At 38.8% G+C, this 18,475-nt stretch overlaps 1 protein-coding gene across 5 annotated transcripts in view; it reads left to right on the top strand.

The window, feature by feature from the left end:
* The first annotated feature begins 1,045 nt into the window (after positions 1–1,045).
* Positions 1,046–18,475, top strand: part of ephb2b (eph receptor B2b) — a 131,295-nt gene continuing 113,865 nt past the window's right edge. For all 5 annotated transcript variants that reach the window (XM_032513529.1, XM_032513527.1, XM_032513528.1 and 2 more), the window contains exon 1: positions 1,046–1,226. In XM_032513529.1, coding sequence (XP_032369420.1) covers positions 1,175–1,226 — 52 coding nt within the window. In that variant the 5' untranslated portion in view covers positions 1,046–1,174. The remainder of the gene's footprint in view (positions 1,227–18,475) is intronic.

Raw genomic sequence — 18,475 nt, 5'->3', positions numbered from 1 at the left:
AAATACACACAGCTGACAAATAAGTATACGGTATTATTCTGATTTACTATTGCATAAATCCTAGTATAGTGTCAATGTTGAAGTAGTTTCAATTCTGTGACAAAGTACCTATTTAGTATGGAAATACACGTATACTGTGACTAGTGTGAGTGATGGTATTAATGTTTTGCATGCAAAACAACTAATGTCTAAATTAGTTTTTATTAGCAATGGGCTAACAATGTAGACCACATAAATGATATCAATTAAAAAATTAAACGTCACAACACACAGAAAACTAATAATAATCGTATTTCATCAGAGTTTACAATTGTAATACAGAATTGAAATATTTGCACACTATCATTTTTCTTATAGTGAGGTAATAATAATAATAATAATAATAATAATAATAATAATAATAATAATAATAATAGCCTTTAGGCCTACATCAATTTCCCCTAAAACAAAATAAAACACAATTCGGCCTTGAGGATTAGTGTACAACTTTATAAAAGGTAATTAAAATACAAATTAAGAGGTGCAAACGGTAAAGAAAATAGTAAACCTACTTGTATTGCTCTCCGTGTTCGTCACCTGTTACAGCGCAAAAAGTCACTAAATGGCGCATATGGGCCTTAGTGAACGCAGCAGACGCGTTCAGGCTTTTGTCTGACAAAAGAGGAACCGGTATTTCCATTTCGAGCGGCGTGGCTGTGAGTAGGTAGAACTTGCTCCATCTTTTAGAAATGACCCACATGGTCCCAAAACACTTAATTATCGCTAGGTAAGGCAGTGTGGACTGTCCTCTTGTTGATTGACAGCGGGGTCATTCGAAGTGGCTTTGAAGGGGTTACGTGATCCTCTTGACGAGCGGCTGCATCGATAATTCAAATATGTTAAACCCTTCATCATCAATAATATACATATACTTGTCGTTCCTATGTTATAGAAGACCAGCTTGATTACTGTAGCGCTGAAATGCGTATCCATGTTTTTTTGTTGCACCGCGCTCCCCTCTGTCTGTCGTTTTTTTGGTTTCGCCCAAACTTGGTTCAGATTTGAGTTGGTTTTCTCTGCTATCTGGGATCGCTCTATTGGAGGTGAAGGACCGACTGTCCCCTCTCTGCCTGTGCTGTCAATGGCTTTCGGGACATATTTTATTTGAATGTCTGGGCGATATAAGTGACCAATAATGGATATTCTATGGATATTATGGACCATACCGGCCGTAATAGCTGTTGAAGGTAAGCTAACGTTAATGTTTTCATCCCATTGGTTAAAGCAGCATCTTCTTCCCGGGGAACCCCGGCTTTGGGTTTGAGACAAAGCGCGTGCATGAACGTTGGTCGTTTTAATTACAGAATTATAACAGAGAATTAACCACTTTTTTTTCTCTTATCTTCATTGTGTTATTACATGGCGTTTACACTGCTTAGAGTCAGCTCAAAACAGCAGTCAAGGGATGATAGTGGGCTTCAAAAACATGCTCGCGCATCCCCGAACGTACACGGGGTGCTGTTTAGCGTAAATAGCGTTAATTGGGGAATACAATTAGCAAGGCAGCTACGAAAAGGTTAGCTAGGCTACATGTCTGTCAGCTCGCGGTCGCATGTTGTGTGTCCGCGGAGGTGTGTCACCGGTTTCGTCTCAGTTGGTGATACAAAAAACGTGAAAGGCAAACGTCTCCTTAACATTTTTTTCAGCCTGTCCACCAAGACTAAATGCGCATATTCACACAATGAAAAGCCCCAGAGTTCAACTTCGAAGAGGTTCTGGCTGGTCATTACGCAGTCATTTCTACGCAATAACCCTAACCCTTGGCTAAGCAGCAAAGGGCAGCAGCAGCATGGCTCAACGGACAATGAAACAGGTTGAATGGTGACAATAATCTCCATAGGCTATGTGTTAAATGTGTTTACAGCAGAAGGTACGTTTGTGATGCTCAAACTATTCTTACCATGCTTATTGTCACATTATTCTGACATTTGCCTTTTAATGTGATTATGAAAGCTAGGCCTACTTTTCTTTTAATTTAGGAGGCGCTACCTGCACATTATAATTCAAAGTACAGGAAGTATAATTTGCAGGTGATTTTATGGAGCTGCACTCCCCCCCCCCCCGTGAAAGGACAGGAGACATTCACCACAGAAGAATGGAAAGCCCAGTCCTACATTTATTCCGATTATTTTTAGGATGCTGTCAGAAAACAAACATGTCTTCTTCCTCCGGTCAGTTTAACTAAACCTCATAATTACAGGTGGAGCTAAGTAACTATGCAGACACTCAACTAAATTGGACCGCAGGATAAGACAACAACAGGAAGAGAAACATTTAGCTGCTTGTTGACTGTAAAATCAGTTGTAGGCCTACATGTGTAATGACATCCTACATTTGTATAGCACAGGTCTGAGGACCTGTCCGGGCCCATGAAGGACAAATGTCAACTTCTACTGACTGCTGCTGTGTATGATTTCAACATCCAAAACCTAACAAAGCCATCGTGGATGCTTACTTTGGGCTTAATTTCCCATTGGAAGCATTAAAATATATGTCATATGACTTCAAAATGTGCCTCAGCTTTTCAATTTAATTTAGGGTTTTAATCACTAGATATTGTTGCAGAACAAACCTATAATTTTAGGAAATTGTACTACATGTACAATAAAACCACAGGGAAGGATGTACAACATACATTTCATACGATCCATAAATTATATTTTTTTATTTGATCATAATAAAATTTTTGGATAATGTATATTTTTATCTGACACATCTCAGAACAATTCACAAGCAATTTGCAATAACTGCCGTTGTAATATTAACACATCTGATTTTTTTATAGTATATAAACAAATCAGATGTGTTAATATTACAACGGCACAAGTTAAACTGGAATGTCCCATCTTAGTTTTTTAAAATAACAATTACATTTATAATATTTTCACTGAATACTTTGTTAAATATATTCAGGAAAAAACACCACAAAAGTCACAGTAAGTAACTGTTTACCCCATACATTGTGCATACATCATATTTTATCTGATTTTCTTTTTTTTTATTTCTGATATCGTGATTGTTTACTTGCTATTTTTACAGTTGTTTTTCATGTTATCTTTGCTGTAAGGGAAGCGCAGGATGTGAAACGTGCCATTAATAACACCAGATTCCCACTACACAGTCTTCCACTTCCCCTTGATTATTATTTCCCAGTAAAACACAAAGATGGCCACAGATACTGTTTGTCATTATGTAAAGTCTGCTGTGAAGTATTTGTGTAAGCTGAGAGCAGACTGTGCCTCAAATACAGATCGCCGCAGTTCCTTAAAATAGCTATTTCAGTATATCGAAGATACTTCTTGCTCGATTAAGAAGCTGCTGTTGATATTTAGTGTTACGCTCGTATACAGTACCTTTTGGACCTGTTGTGTTACACTTTTTTGACTCGTAAAATAAGAGCTAGTCCCGTCGCCAACCCAGTGCAGCCCCCCTCCATTTTACCCTGTGAATCAGCCTAGCCGACTGTCCAATGACGTTGCGAGGATGGCTTACGTATGAGAAATAAAGGGTTGAAAAAGAGGTCACTTCAGCTCTAATCCGATAAAAACAAGCGACATCCATGCAACAGAAAGGAAGCCTCGAGTGGATTGTTTTGACACGTTTAGTGCCAGGACGCTACATTTTTGTTTAATAGAGAGTGACATCTTCGCGTCGTTCTTTTTTTTTTTTTTTTTTTTATTGCCAAACTTTACCTGCTAAATTAAAATCGCGAGGAAATTGCATCGCGTTATTCGTTGTTTGCCGAAGCACTATACAGTAGCCTATACTGTACGGGGGAAAGGTCTGGTAAAAACCTTAACTATGCATTTATTATATACTATTTATATATATTATATTATATATAAGTGGAGTAAGAATGCAATCTTAACTCTCACATCATGATTCAGTATACCGGATTTCTCTAGAACAAACATATGGAACAAGACTACTACTTGTTATACAAATAAATCAATAAATCAGACAGGGGCCGTACTGGAGAGGATTAGAGGATTAAAACTGGGGCCAAACGGGGCTCTGCCCCACGTATCCATTTTGCAAATAGTGTCAACACTGCACACCATGTCAAGTTTGAAAAACTGTAAATTGGCTTTAAAATGCTAATGTTTGAATTTAGCCTATATGAGCTTTCCCCTCAGCATCGTATCTCTATTCAAACCACTCTCTGGTTCACTCTCTGTCCATTCATCAGTTGCATTCAGCCACTGTTCAAAGGCATTGCTTTTACTATGTGGAATGTGAAACAACTCTAACTTGATGATTAGTGTTAATGTAATCTGCCGTTGATGTCAGTTCTTATTGGTTTAGTTAACGGGGACAGACATGCTCTTTTCAGAAATTAATAGACGTAGTCCTGCCAAGGAAATTAGCCTAGCTATGTTCAACATGTCTATGAAAACGTACTGTGGATTTATCCCTTCATTAGTTTACCCATTCATTGTCATCAGTGCTCGGTTGACAGCCATGCTAACAGCTCTCAACTAATTCTGTTGAGTGGATATTCTCAGATTCATCCCCGGCCATAAAATGGAAGTAGCCTGCATTGTTGGGAGGAGATGAAATTTACTAGACGGATCATTTGGCCTTTTTGTTTTTTTTATTCCCCCCCCCTCCCTTCTGTTGTGGTATTACAGTTTTTACTGTGCAAACACAGCAAATGTTTTCTGGGTGGATTTGTGTTGCTATGATGCAATAACAACCTCTTCCAGACTTGTTTGCAAGTTGTCGTTGGGGTCAGCAGGATGATAGATGACTTTGATACAACATTTTTTGTTCTCATTTTCTTTGAAGGAAGCATAATGGGACAGAAAGCACAGTAGAGAATGGTGAAGTGGGGTAGAATGAGATCCCAGCATGGAGTCTTTAAAAAATCTCTAGCAGATTTGATTGCATTTCAACATGAGGCGCATTCCTTCGGTGCTCTGCTAAGCACTGGAGCCCACTCAGTTTAAAGTTGGCTAACACTGGCAAAGTTGATGTTTCAAATTTCTCAGTTTGAAAAAAAAAAAAAAATGTAATTCATTAAATCACATATGTTACTTTTGTATTTTGCATATCCCTTTCAGTACCATCTTCTCACAAAATATAAGCCAGTCTGACAGATCAAGGCACAGTATGATTGTTAATGTTTTGAAAATCCTGCCAAGTTTGGTAAAGATGCTTTCATATGGAAATCCAGTTGCTGTTTTTGACCGGAATTGTTTTGTAAGGAATAGATGTGTGAGTGTAAGATGGAAGCGCTAAGAGTAACAAAAGACAGATGGAGGCGGGCTCCAAAATGGGATTAGATAAAGGTAAAATGAGCGACCGTATACAATCCAGTGTTTTCTCAGTCCATCCAATGAGCAGATGCAGGGAGCTGGCCTGCACGCCAACCGCCACAGTAGGCTTTCACAAAGAATCTGTCTCTATTCAAGCCTTAATCCATGCTGCCGAGGGCCCAGGCATTGTCACTTTGCATGCAAAATTTCAATTAGTGCTGGTACCAGTTGTTTCACTTGATGGGGGGGTGTCACATTTCCGAGACATCTATGGCTACCTTTAGGGTGAGATTAAGGAAGAAGTGTCACCGCTTTGCTTAAGCAACTTTTGCATTGCATGAGGGTACTGACACTGGTACTGAGCTGCTTTGCTTTATCATGGGCACTGTATGTATTAGACCTAGCCCTTGGTGGATTTAGAGGTCTGAATATTCTGTAATACACAACGTTTCTGATTTAAAAGTGCAGTTAATTCCTTTTAAACCGGCTTTGTTACAATCTCCATGTGGGATTCCAGTGTCTCCAAAATAGTTGCATATGTTGCTCCTGGCTCCAGCTCGTTCAACAAATTCAACGAAGGACTCGGCTCAAGACATGATGGACTGTTGAACACTGTTTCCATGCTTTCAGCTGTTTAAGTCTGACGGCTGCGGTTGACTGTCATGAGCCAACTCTTCATTCTCTCCTGCCCGGTTCCAATCCACACATATTTGCCCTCTGGAGGTGATGCTAAAATGGTTGCATTTTAGCTCGTGGAATGTTTGACAAAATAAAGGTTTCAAAATAAATTCAATAGTGGAATCAAAACGATATCAAAGTAGCACTAATATAGCTTCAGGATGTAACTTGTATGACCCTGGAAAGGCTTAGATTTGACAAGCCATGCTGGTACTTCTAGAGTGTGCTGCTCTTCATTCTTGACATCATTAAGCTTCACTAACACAAGGCAAGGTGAAAATAACAACATGCTGACCAAAAAGGTCCAATTAAATAACAACATGCTGACCAAAAAGGTCCAATTAACCGCACATACAGTAAGTTAATACAAGAGCTGGATATGGGCTGTTGTTACAATGTCCCGATACACACTGACACATTTTTACACCTTTCAGACAACTTGACTTGGGTTCTGGCTGGTGCTACAGCTTAATTCCCACAGATCTACATGCTTGGTTTGCGTCTCATATTTGAGTCAACTTTGCTTACATTCACTTCCATGAGTGCACTACAGACTTATGAGTGGACGGATCAGTTTACCAAAGCTCTGAATTTAACAACCACACTGGGAAGTACTTAAAAATACAGTATAACCTACTGAATGACAACATCAGAACCTTCCGATTGTACCTAGTGGCTTAACACTTAATATTACCACAGTACACAGTACATACTTTATCCCTCTAGGTTTTCACATGCCCTGTATCACTAATTTCCATATGCTGGAGATCTTCTGCATTTAGAGTGACTTTTGCTTCACTTTTGGTACTTAAAAGTTTTTAAAGAAACAACAGGTGTTTAATCTTCCGTCTCTTTGGTCTGTAATCAGGCCTGTTTAGTTTGTGGAGACCAGCTGGTTAGATATGGCTGCTACTTGATGCTATCAGCGAATGAAAATATTGTCAGAGTGGTGCAACAGGTGCTTTAAATCCGTCTTATCAGTGCATGAAATCAACAGAAAACAGTGGGCCCATTTGTTTCATTCATACAAAGTGCTTTAGACTCTCTAGGTGTTTTTAGCCTTTAAATAGACTCAATTGAAGGTACAATCTCTATAATCGATAGTAATGATTTTGTCATGACGTATTGTGTATTTCTTTGTATATAGTATAGGGCTGCAACTAACAGCTGTTGATTATATTCTCGATTAATCGATTAGTCGTTTGGTCTATAAAATGTCAGGAAATTGTGAGAAATGTGGAGCAGTGTTTCCCAAACGTCCAGTACGACGTCCTCAAATGTCTTGTTTTGTCCACAACTCAAAGATATTCAGTTAATTGTCACAGAGGAGAGAAGAGACTAGAACATATTCACATTAACAAGCTAGAATCAAATAGTTTTCACTTTTGTCTTAACATTTTTTACTCAAACCGACTACTCAATTATCAAAATAGTTGGCAATTAATTTAGAAGTTGACAACTAATTTATTAATTAATTAATCTGTGCAGCTCTAATACAGTATGTGTTACAATGTGTTAATTTTGAATGGATATTTTTAATAACAACTGGATAGTACTCTTCATAGATAAAAGCACAGGGCCTGGAATGAAGTGGACTCACCGTTCTGAGACACTTGCTTGAGTGCACAATTTATTTGTTTATCAAAAAAGAAATAGTCTTAAGAAGAGCTGTGAATCATATTGTCTTAAGCACAGACATTATTATGGGGAATGAGGAAATCTGTCACAAGTGCATACATGTTTCTCTGACAGGGTATCTTCCTCTAAAGGCTTATTAAATCTTAAACACACAAAGATAAAAAGCTCTCACTTTCTATTAGGTTGGTCATTTCCAACAAAAGCATGTGTGGGTTAAATGTTAAGTCTTAGAGTTTGATGTAAAAGGTGACATTTACTTTTTAAGTTAATTGCTAGTCCCAAAGAAATACACTCATTGACTTTGAAACACTTTCCTTCCCCATCCATGTATAAGCTAAAATAAATTAAAGTCTTTCTCTTAATACTTGTAAATACTTTAACCCTCATGTTGTCCTTGGGTCAAATTTGACCCGTTCGCAAAATTGTCAAAAATATGTGTTAATATAAAATAACTCCATGGTTGGTTCCATACACAAAACAGGCTTTTATGATCTTATTTCTGTTGTTTTTTTTTTATCGTAAATTAGGTATAATTTAATATGAATGGGTTTTATTGACTATGAATTCCGTAAATAAATGTTAAACTAGTGGTCATTATTTGGAATGATGCTGGCTAAGAAGATGTAACACAGAATTGGGCAATAATTTTATACATTATATTACTTTTCATGCTTTAAGAAGAGGCAAAACAGACAGAGGACAACACGAGGGTTAACCATGTGTTTTTTAAATTTAGAAACAAATCCAATATATATGTGTGTGTATGTATGTGTGTACAGAATGTATGTATGAATCTATGTATGTACATATGTATATATGAATGCGTATAATGTGTGTGTGTGTGTATATATATATATAATTTACATACACGTGAGTATATAATATTTATATTTGCGGATCCAAATGCAGTGCATGCATATTGATGTTCGACTCTTTGTCATGCACAACCCGCTCTCTGTTGTTTTTCTTGTATGCCTATATATTGCATGTTGATTTGAAATCATGCTGCTGAGTAGTAAGTAAAACACTGGTGGTACTGTGTGCAATGAATGGTGAAAAGCTGAATTGTGTAGACATGTATTATTTAGTGAGGATCAGGTGAATTAGGGGTGTTGAGATTTGTTTTTCTTGCAGTGCTTCAAGGATAGGTGTGCCGTTTGATTGGAGGGCTATAATTGTTTCAGTCTGTAGCTGGAAAAAAAAGCCAAAGACTATGACTAAGACTATTATAACAGTGGTATATATATATATGTATATATATATATATATATATATATATATATATATATAAATAGCACACCTAATTCTAACAGTTTAGAACAGCAAAGATAACTTGGAGGTTGTTTGTTTCTTTTTCACAGGATAACAGAAAGCACATTTCATGGATTTCTATAATCAAGTTTGAAGACAGATGTTATAAATTAACGCAACTCTACAATTGAATTGGAGTTCAGTAGGCCTACTAAATAAAGTTAGCATAACACGTTTTCTTGCTGACTAGAAGGGAAAAAAACTTGCTTTACCTCCATGTAACCTCGCTGATATTTCACCAAGGAATCGAGATCAAGGATGTTCTTATATTCTGCTATCTTAATTAGCGTGTTAATTGGCAATATGCAGTCTTTTGGTCAGTCATATGTTTTAGGTAGAGCCTGATTCATCCTAACCCATAGGGACTGGAAATCATTAGGGGCCTGTGAATTGTATTTTCAGATATTATTCATAACAGGAAACGTGTAAGCCATCAAAATGGCACCGCAATATTCAGGCCTAATTTGCCATCTGAATTCTTTGTGCAGTCTCCCTAATTGGACAGAAGTCTTACCCATTATGTGGAATCAGTGTGTTTTATGTCTTTGTCACATTGTTTCCTTTTTTATCCTGGCAGTAAAATTGTTGTTCATGAAGTCTGGAAACAATAACTGATCGGAGATGAACTGATCAATGTCCCTGCCACATCCTTCATGTGAACGCTGGGTCATTTGTATATCACTGTAGGGTGACTACACTTTAGAATAGCCATCCCAATAATGGCAGCTACTGAGCTAGGAGGACGCGGGGAGAGAGAGAGACGGCAGCCGGAGGAGGAGGAGGAAGGAGAGTGTACCCTGAGAGAGGTCAGACCTCGTTTCAGAGACCCCCCATCCACACGCACCCCAGGTACTGTGACACTGCCTTTATGTGCGTGCCCACAGAACACAAACCCACCGGATTAGTGTCTGGCTCTCAATGTCCCCGGGAGCAGAGCCCATTGGCCGAGACAAAGCAGGGCTGATTGCGTTGTCATCTGCATCACAAAGGGAAGCCTTTTCTACCTGAACTAGTGCCTGTGCACCGCGCTGCACGTCACATATCAGCGACTCTGGACACACGTGACATCTGCCTTTTGTTTTTTTGTCCATCTCTGCCCCCCCCCCCCTTCTTTCATTCTTTCTCTCTGAGCCACACCGTCTGTCCACCATGGCCCATATCAACAGCGGGACCCCCTCCCCCTCCCTCTCGTCAGTTAGAAACGACAGCTTCTTAGTCTGCTTCAGCACTGGCCGATTTCTGTTTTTTTGCCGGTAGTTATGTGCTCAGCACGGTGTGCATCATCTCTCGCTACAAAGAGCCACCAACACATTTGTTGTCTTTCCTCTTTTCCCCCCTCTGGCTCTGGCTGGCTTGCTGTGTTTCAGCTCAGCCAACATGCAGGCACATCAGGCAAAAGAAAAAGAAAGAAAGAAGCCCAGTCTCCCCCGCTGTCACACCGTAACACATCTATCGGTCTCACTCGGACAGCGAGAACAGCCCAGCTGAGGTGCTGCCAGCAAGCAGACGTGTTTTGTCTGATTAGTGTTCTGGGCAGGCAGACTCTCCTGTGACTGATGACTGATGTCTCGTGTTGATGGCGCAAGCAGTTCCTGCAGCCAAATCAGAGATACATCAAGCTTCCCTATTCAGATTATCTTTTCATGCTTTTGTATAAGAGTTTACCATAATCCTTATGTTGGCTTTAAATGCGTTCTAGGACTGCATCATCATCAAACCAACTATTCCTTCCTTTCATATTTTATGCCCTGAACGTGCACTACTCTTTATCCTGTGGAATAAAATGTTCATTTTTTTGGGGGAAACAAAGATGTTAGAACTATGTCAGGCATGATAACTGAAGCTGAAAGGTACACTTGCTGTCTCCCATTTAAGATGCTTTATGAATAAATTCAATTGATTAAGCAGGGTATGACATTTTAAAAAGCACAGGGAGGGGCGGAAGGGGGGAGAAGTACTTTTTGTGTCCTAAAGTGTGATATTGGTTTCTATTCACACATAATTGCATTAGCTCAGAGAATAGGGAATTAACACAAGGCAATTAACTGATTTGGCCTTTGGCTGTGACTCGTCTGGTTTTAAAGAGCTAGTGCTCATCATGTGTTTTTATAGTTTCATTTAGAAATCACATCAGATGCAGAAGCTTGTAAACCGGCCAATGGGAGACCCTATAACTTACTGTATGTAGGTGCAAGAAGTGAATTAGTTTAACATGGGTGGGTGCAAAGCAGAAAACCACCATTTCTGTAAGATATCAACCAGTTCATCAGAAATATGTCTAATAAAGAGGATGGAGGGGTCAGAGGGGAGGAATCTCAAAGATAACAGCAAGTGAACATACTTCGCCTGTAGTCCAGTTACCAATGACGGCTTGGCCACGATAAGTAATTGTCAATAGCAAGGGTGTTATTTTTATTTCAACTTTAGAGTAAAGATCTACTGGGAACTGCTTTAGACACTACAACGATACTCCTTACCGTAGCAGACAGTGTTTCTTTATGGGATTCTTTCCATGTGTGTCTGACCCTGACCTGAACAGTGTATTGAGAAATGTTAGCTGATCTAAGGAGTTAGATATTCATGCAGTCATCAGCACAAAAGGGAAGGTTTTTTAGTTTATTTTTAACGGATGATTCATTTAAGTGGTGGGTCTGTGAACACGTGGCCAGACTATTCTCTTCTTTAAAATGTTGAATCAAGGATTGTGAATTTAGATTTGATTTTAAATTAATTACAAAAATCGTAATTTTCAAAACTATTTATTAGAACCTGAGGACATTACAACATGTTATTATTCCTTTTATTATTAATCTCAAACAATCAACATAGTTACAAAAGAAAAAAGTAAAACCACAAAATGAAACAAAAAAAATCAGTATGTACTAAAAACCACAGAAAATATATACATATAACAATAATTTACAACAATACTTTTTACATTACAATTCCATTCCTATGTTTCAATCTATTCTTTTCTGTATTGGTCAAGTAACAATTTCTTTAAGCTATTTTTGAATAACTGAATAATATTATGGCTCTGTTTGATCCACGGAAATTCACAAGGACATACATATGCAAAGCTAAATGTAAAAAAAATAAATAGAAAAAAAAATTGAAAACAATCAAGAGAAATCCAACTCAGAATTACAACTAAAACTAATGCTATTGCACATACAATATATATATATATATATATATTTATAAGTTTTAAAAGTATATGCATTGATATAAGAAGTGAAATATATATCATATTAATATTTAAGTTAACAATATAGGATGCTGCTCACAACTTTACTACTACTTATTCCTTCTGTTGGTTATGATAATATTGTACTCATGAAAATGAGTTCAGAGATCTTAGCAGTTACGTAGTGAGTACAGTGGCATCTTAATCAGTGGAATGCACGGCCTGAGATATGCAAATAAAACCATCCTTCAACTGTCAGTTGTGTAATATTTTAGGACATCTCTGTAGTACTTGCAGGACTTTTTTTTTATTACTAATAGCTTTACATTTGATTCCTGAAGCTGATGTTTGCTGGATGACCTTAAGATTAATGCTGTCCTAAAAAACTACTGAGTGAATTGATCATTTACAGTGCATGGCCAATAGCTGTTCTCAGCTTTAAGGAAACATAAAATAAATGAATAAATAAAAAATGTCAGTTAGCTAGCAACTGCAATTCTGCAGTAGCAGATCAGACAGCAGTTCAGACTGCGTTCGCCCCATGTGGGCTGGGTCCTGCAGCTGCCCGGGTTCCAATCTGACCTGCTGCCCTTTGCTGTGTGTCATCTTCCCATCTCTCTCCCCCTTTCTTGTCCATCCCCTGTCACTGTAATTAAGGGAAAAGCCCCCCCCAAAAAGAATGGCTCAGTTGTTGTTGTTGTCTGACAAATCCAATATCAGATTATTAGTTTGGATATGTCTGACCCTAAAGTGACCAACGGAGTTGCAGCAATGCTGAGCATGCCATAGATTTCACATCAGATGGAGCAAACACAGTGAACCTTACTGTGGTTTTACAGTGACGGCTTATTTTATTTCAAACGGGGGGGATAATTTGGAGTGATGAAATATAGTGTTTTTTATTTTTTCTCTGACCTCATATCACAGCAATCAGTCTACCTTGGCTTACCGCTCCAACATCAATAACCTCGACTCAGCAAAGATTACACCCGGATGATTGTGTTTATAGAGCCCCATCAATTGGCACTTCATTGTAGCCGTTTCATATTCAGCAAAGCTGGTGATAAATGCAACGTTTGGGCAAAGAAAGCTTACCTAAATTTACATAATCACTTGTCTGAAAGTGGATATAGTGTGGGGAGCAATCAGCAGCATCTGCCACACTCCCTTGTAAGAGCTCCTGTTAATGCAATATCATCTTGCCCCCCTCTTGCTCCAACCAACATTGGACCTTGTTATTTTATTCTAATTTCAAACCTGTTAAAGACTTCAAGCAGGAAACACAATCTCTAAAACACATGCCCACGACTCTAGAGCTGCCAAAGAAAGGCCGATACACGTCCTCCGGGGTCAATAAAACACTGTCTGGAATCACAATACAGCCATGAGGTAACATGGCTTACAGAACAGGAGCCAGTTAGATGGCAAAATGATGACTGTTTTCCATGCCTGACTTCTGGCAGGGCCTTTTTCGGGGAGAAATCACAATGGATCAGTTGGGGGGGGCTGTAAAATCCATAGTGAATCTCAGGAGACCTGTTGTGCCTGTGAAATCCATACAGAGATCCAGCTGAGGCCATTAAATCCAACACATGTCATATGATAGGATTAAACATTTAGAATATTATAATTCATACAGTCAAAATAGGTATTTCAGCTGATAATACAAGCAGGCACATACGTCAATAAAGGCAGCACATATTGTCTCGTATTTCAAACACCTACTATCCATGCAAGCAATCCGTCATTTCTTTTGACTTAAAATGGAACTCGTGAGCAGAAAACGTGATGTTTGGCAGTACTTTCAGTCAAAAGAAGCCGATTCAAGTTGAGCTGCATGTTCAATTTCCAATGCCGATTTGTCTCGTCTCGAGGACCCTAAACAATACACAACATCGCCGCTGTTACAACATTTATGTATGAAACATCCGAAAGAATACGAGCTGTGCATGAAGGAATCTACAGGCAGCAGCCAAAATGCAGCAACTTCAGGAACGCCAAAGGAAGGACAGTCACAGCAAAAAATGTATGTTAACCAGACGGCCATTACTTTAGTCTACTTTACGGGATTATCTAATCTAAAATACTAATATTTTGGATATTGATTGGATCTTGAGATAGGGTAAACAAAATAGTTTTTCCCACTTGCCTTCCTGGCATAATGTTGCCTATTCTTTTTTTTTTACAGTTAAAATAAAAGGAAAAATACACTGCTGTGGACGTTGTTTACTTCATTAATGTGTTTGCTGTGTTAATAGACTGAGGATGGGAGTAGGATTCGGTATTTGGTTTTGGTTTCGTTGGGTTCAAGGGGTGTGCAAAAAAATTGATTCCCATTCTTATCTCGATTCAAGCTCTATAGATTCAATAGTGATTTGTAGAATTCCAAAAATCGATTCGATTTTTTTTTTTGTAATGACATGCATACTATTACATAGAAAAAGTAAGTACATTTACATACTGTGAATTTTTTTTTTTTTAATTCAGCCTAAAAATCAATATAGAATCTTGAAATTTTCTGAATCGTGCACTGCCAGTGGATTTGGATTTGGCCAAACCCCAAAAATCTGGATTTGGTGCACCCTACAAACAACAACTATTAATTAAGTCTGAGGTGACTCCAAACCTCAAAGATATGTATTAATCCATTGACTAGTAATTGACCAATAATTGGTTCAGCTTTATATATTTTATATATTTTTTTATGGTTTTGTTTTTATGTTTTCCATTTGTTTTTAAGTGTCTATTGCATTATATTGTACTCATTTTACTGTGAAGCACTTTGTGATTTTTATCTGTGAAAGGTGCTATATAAATAAATCTTACTACTTACTACTTACTTACTTACTTACTTACTTACTATATTGCTTAAGGAACTAATGTTTTGCAACTGCTTTCTATTTTTCGCTTTATCTGTATGGAAATCTATTTTAGTGTTGCTACTACTATAACATTATAGCTTTTTAACTGAGCAAAACCTTTTAAGCCATTACATGTGCAAAAACAACTTTAGTACATTAAAGTATATTGCAAACATATGCCATTTTGGGGATGCCTTGATCCAAAGTGCCTTACAGTAGGGAACAAATACATTTGTGGCATGGGTGGCCTCAGCAGGGAAGGAAACCCATTTCTGGGTACAGTTACTCCCATGCTGCGCTCAGTGCTGTCCCCCCCCCCCCCTGATTACACCTCTTCTGAGCACTTCCCAATCTGCTTTCCTTTAGAAATGGTTTGACACTTTGTAGTGGTCAGGCAGGAACACTACATGCATGTGGTGCTTGTACGAGTTGATGGGGCTGCTGTTAGGAAGCCTGCCCGTTGGAATGATTGAAAACGCATGTTTCGGGTTAGCCGTCTGTCCGCGTGTGTGTGACGCCCTGGCAAGGGTGTGTATCTGGGGGTTACCCCGCTCTCTGGGCCTGCCATGGTGCTGAGAGATGGAATAGGTAGAGCTGGACCTCGGTTCTCGCACCCTGGCACTGACACAGCCTCTTACACTGCCACACACACACACACGCACACTCATAAACAGATTTTGCTCCATGACCTACACATGCTAGCAAGCACACATGTCCCTGCACGGTGGCACAACCTTTTCATGCTGCCAGCACAGAGAAATACATGGAGAGAGAACATTTAAATCCTTGCTCCAGATGTCCGTACGGCACAGTGAGTTTTACACAGCTTTAACACAAAGAGAAAGGCAATTGTTGTTTTTGACTTAGACTATTTGCCTCAATGATCAAAAGTAAAAGTCTTTGGGTCATTTTAATTTGTGACTTAACTTTTCTTCCCACCATGAGAACCGGTAAAAACAGCACATTATGCACAAAAAAAAGATTTTCCTTTGATCTTAGTGCCTGCAGTAATATGTCCTATTTTTTAGAAATAGGAATTGAGACCCATAATAGTGTTTAGTGCTTTTCCTCCACACACACAGATTTTTGGCATTCAACGTGTACTAATCTCTATTTCACAGATACTAGCATGCTCATTTTATGTCTCTCCAACATACACACACACACACACGTACATGTACAATATTTCAAACCAAACACCCGCAGCGTTGGGCCGTCAGGCTTTTTTGGAGTTAACATGGAAACCAGAGGCCCTGAAGCTGGATTAGTCATGAGGAGGTGTGAACACAAGGTCGGGGCAAAAATGGCCTTTCAGCTAATGTTGTGTCATCATACTGATATTCCTTTTCATTCTTAGTCATGTTACACCCTTAGGCAGGTGATTTGAGGGGCATTAAGTTTCCTTTTGTTGACTAGTCATTTTGGCACCTGGAAACTTCTTAAACTTCTTTCTGGAAATTTTATTGAAATTGCTGAAAATTTCTCATTTTCAGGTTCATGCTTTTACTTTTGATTTCTACTAGAACATGTTTACATGCTTTAATTTTCAGAAAGACATTATTTTTTTCTCATACTGTTCGTCTAATTGTAGTGTACCTATATCCTACCCTCTAACCCTAACCCTCTGTCTACAATGCTCCATTTTATCGCCTGTCTCTGTAAGTCCCACGCCACACACCAAAAAAAGCTCAGTCTCCCCTTATTGCAAGAAAAATATGATGCACCTTTGCAATTGCTATTCTCAGGCCATGGGTGAAAATATGCATGCCTGCCTATCAGAAACCCAAATGTACAGAGGTATGTGCACAAGCACTGAAAAAGTGAATTTTTCATGACGTGCCCCCCCTTTAACATGATTTCTGGAGGTAGTAAGCTGAAGGTTCAGAACTCCACCAAAGCCACACTGGGATCGTTTGCAACGCATCCTCTCCAGCCACAGGGAATTTGCTGTTTGTAATGTTTTGCTGAACTCCAACCATTATTCAGAGGGTTAAATGATTCATGACTTTAAAAAACATGGATTTCAGCTTAAAATGACACCCAGAGTAACAACGAGGAAGACAGTTTGGCATGGATTTACTGTGTACAGCGCTCCGACCACAATAGAACCCCCATACTGGCTTGACATATGCAAACAGATGCTATTCCATGTGCACTGATGCATTTACTGCCCCACTACTTCTGAGGAGTAGTCTTTGTCATCATTCATTAACAAATGGCCATCTAAGAAAGAAGGGAATCACATCAAACATTTTAGAAAGTGATTAATACAGCACCAACAAGCCAAAAGGAAACGCTAGTTCTCAAAGTTTTTGCCTTTTTAAATGGTTGCAAAAGGGTGGGACCACCAATTCACACAACCTAATCCTTCATGTGACAAAAGAAGTGTGCTAAACTCTTACTCATTGTCACTTACACTCATGTTAGGTAGCTTGAGGGCACTTCTAAACAGCTCAGTCTCATAACCTCACATGCCCCATTTCAAAACGCCACATTTTCTGCCATCTTTACCTCCTTTTGTCCTGCCAAGCCTGTCCAATGAAAACAGCTTCAACTGCTTCTCTTACTCGGTCCATCCACCACCTGTCATCCCCATGCTAATGTGAACCATTATCAACCCGAGAGCCCGGATAGAAACGCACCACTTTGTAGAAATACATTACCTGTCACTCTGTCTCTGGGATTAGGACTTTACTGGTGCCAAATGATTTAAGGGGCCTGTTGCTAGGTTGTCAAGAGAGACATGATTGTGCCTGTGGCCATAAAGAAACATATGTGCTAAGTCTTTTTTTTTTTTTTTTTTTTTTTTTTTTTTTTGTGACGGCGTCAGGCAGGCAGTACCAGATGTGCGCACTGAATGGTGTTGTCGTTTTTTTCTCACTTGAGCGTGTGTCAGACGCTGTGTACAGCTGAGGAGGAAGAGTTGAGTCCGTTTCACAGGGAGTGAGGAGGAGGTGAGAACCAGCAGGTCTAATTGAAGTGTTTAATGGGCTGTTTGAAACCATTGTTCTATCTGACTTAGCGCGTGGAGAAGCTCTTCATCACTGAATTGAATCTGATAAAACATCTCTTATTCAAGACAAGCTATTGGCCAAGACAGTGGGGTTTTTGAATAACATTGCTTGATTAATAATGTCATGCTCGAGTATTTTGCAGCAGATGTGGAGTATTTATGGAGCTCTCGGTATAGGCTGCAACAGTCCGTCTTTGTTTGGCTTTTCCCCCTCCAAACTTCTTTGTTGCTTTTCATCTTCCTTCAAGCAGCTTTCTTTCCAGGCAAACATGTCCAAATCAACTTTATCTTAAAACTTGAATGTTCCTCTTAAAAAAATCAACCATGACATAATTTAATTAGCTTCCAACGAAGCCTTGTTTATAGATTCTGAAATCTAACGGTATTATCTTGGCAAAAGAAATGGACAGATCCTTTTTCTTGCATTTTGGTGAAACTGCATTGGAAACTACATTGAAAAAGTAATTATCTCTGTCACATTGGGTCATGT

Source organism: Etheostoma spectabile, chromosome 4, assembly GCF_008692095.1.
Source record: "Etheostoma spectabile isolate EspeVRDwgs_2016 chromosome 4, UIUC_Espe_1.0, whole genome shotgun sequence".
In the NCBI taxonomy this organism is placed as follows: Eukaryota; Metazoa; Chordata; class Actinopteri; order Perciformes; family Percidae; genus Etheostoma; species Etheostoma spectabile.
Note: the sequence above shows the minus strand (reverse complement) of the source record. Positions and strands in the feature narration are given on the sequence as shown.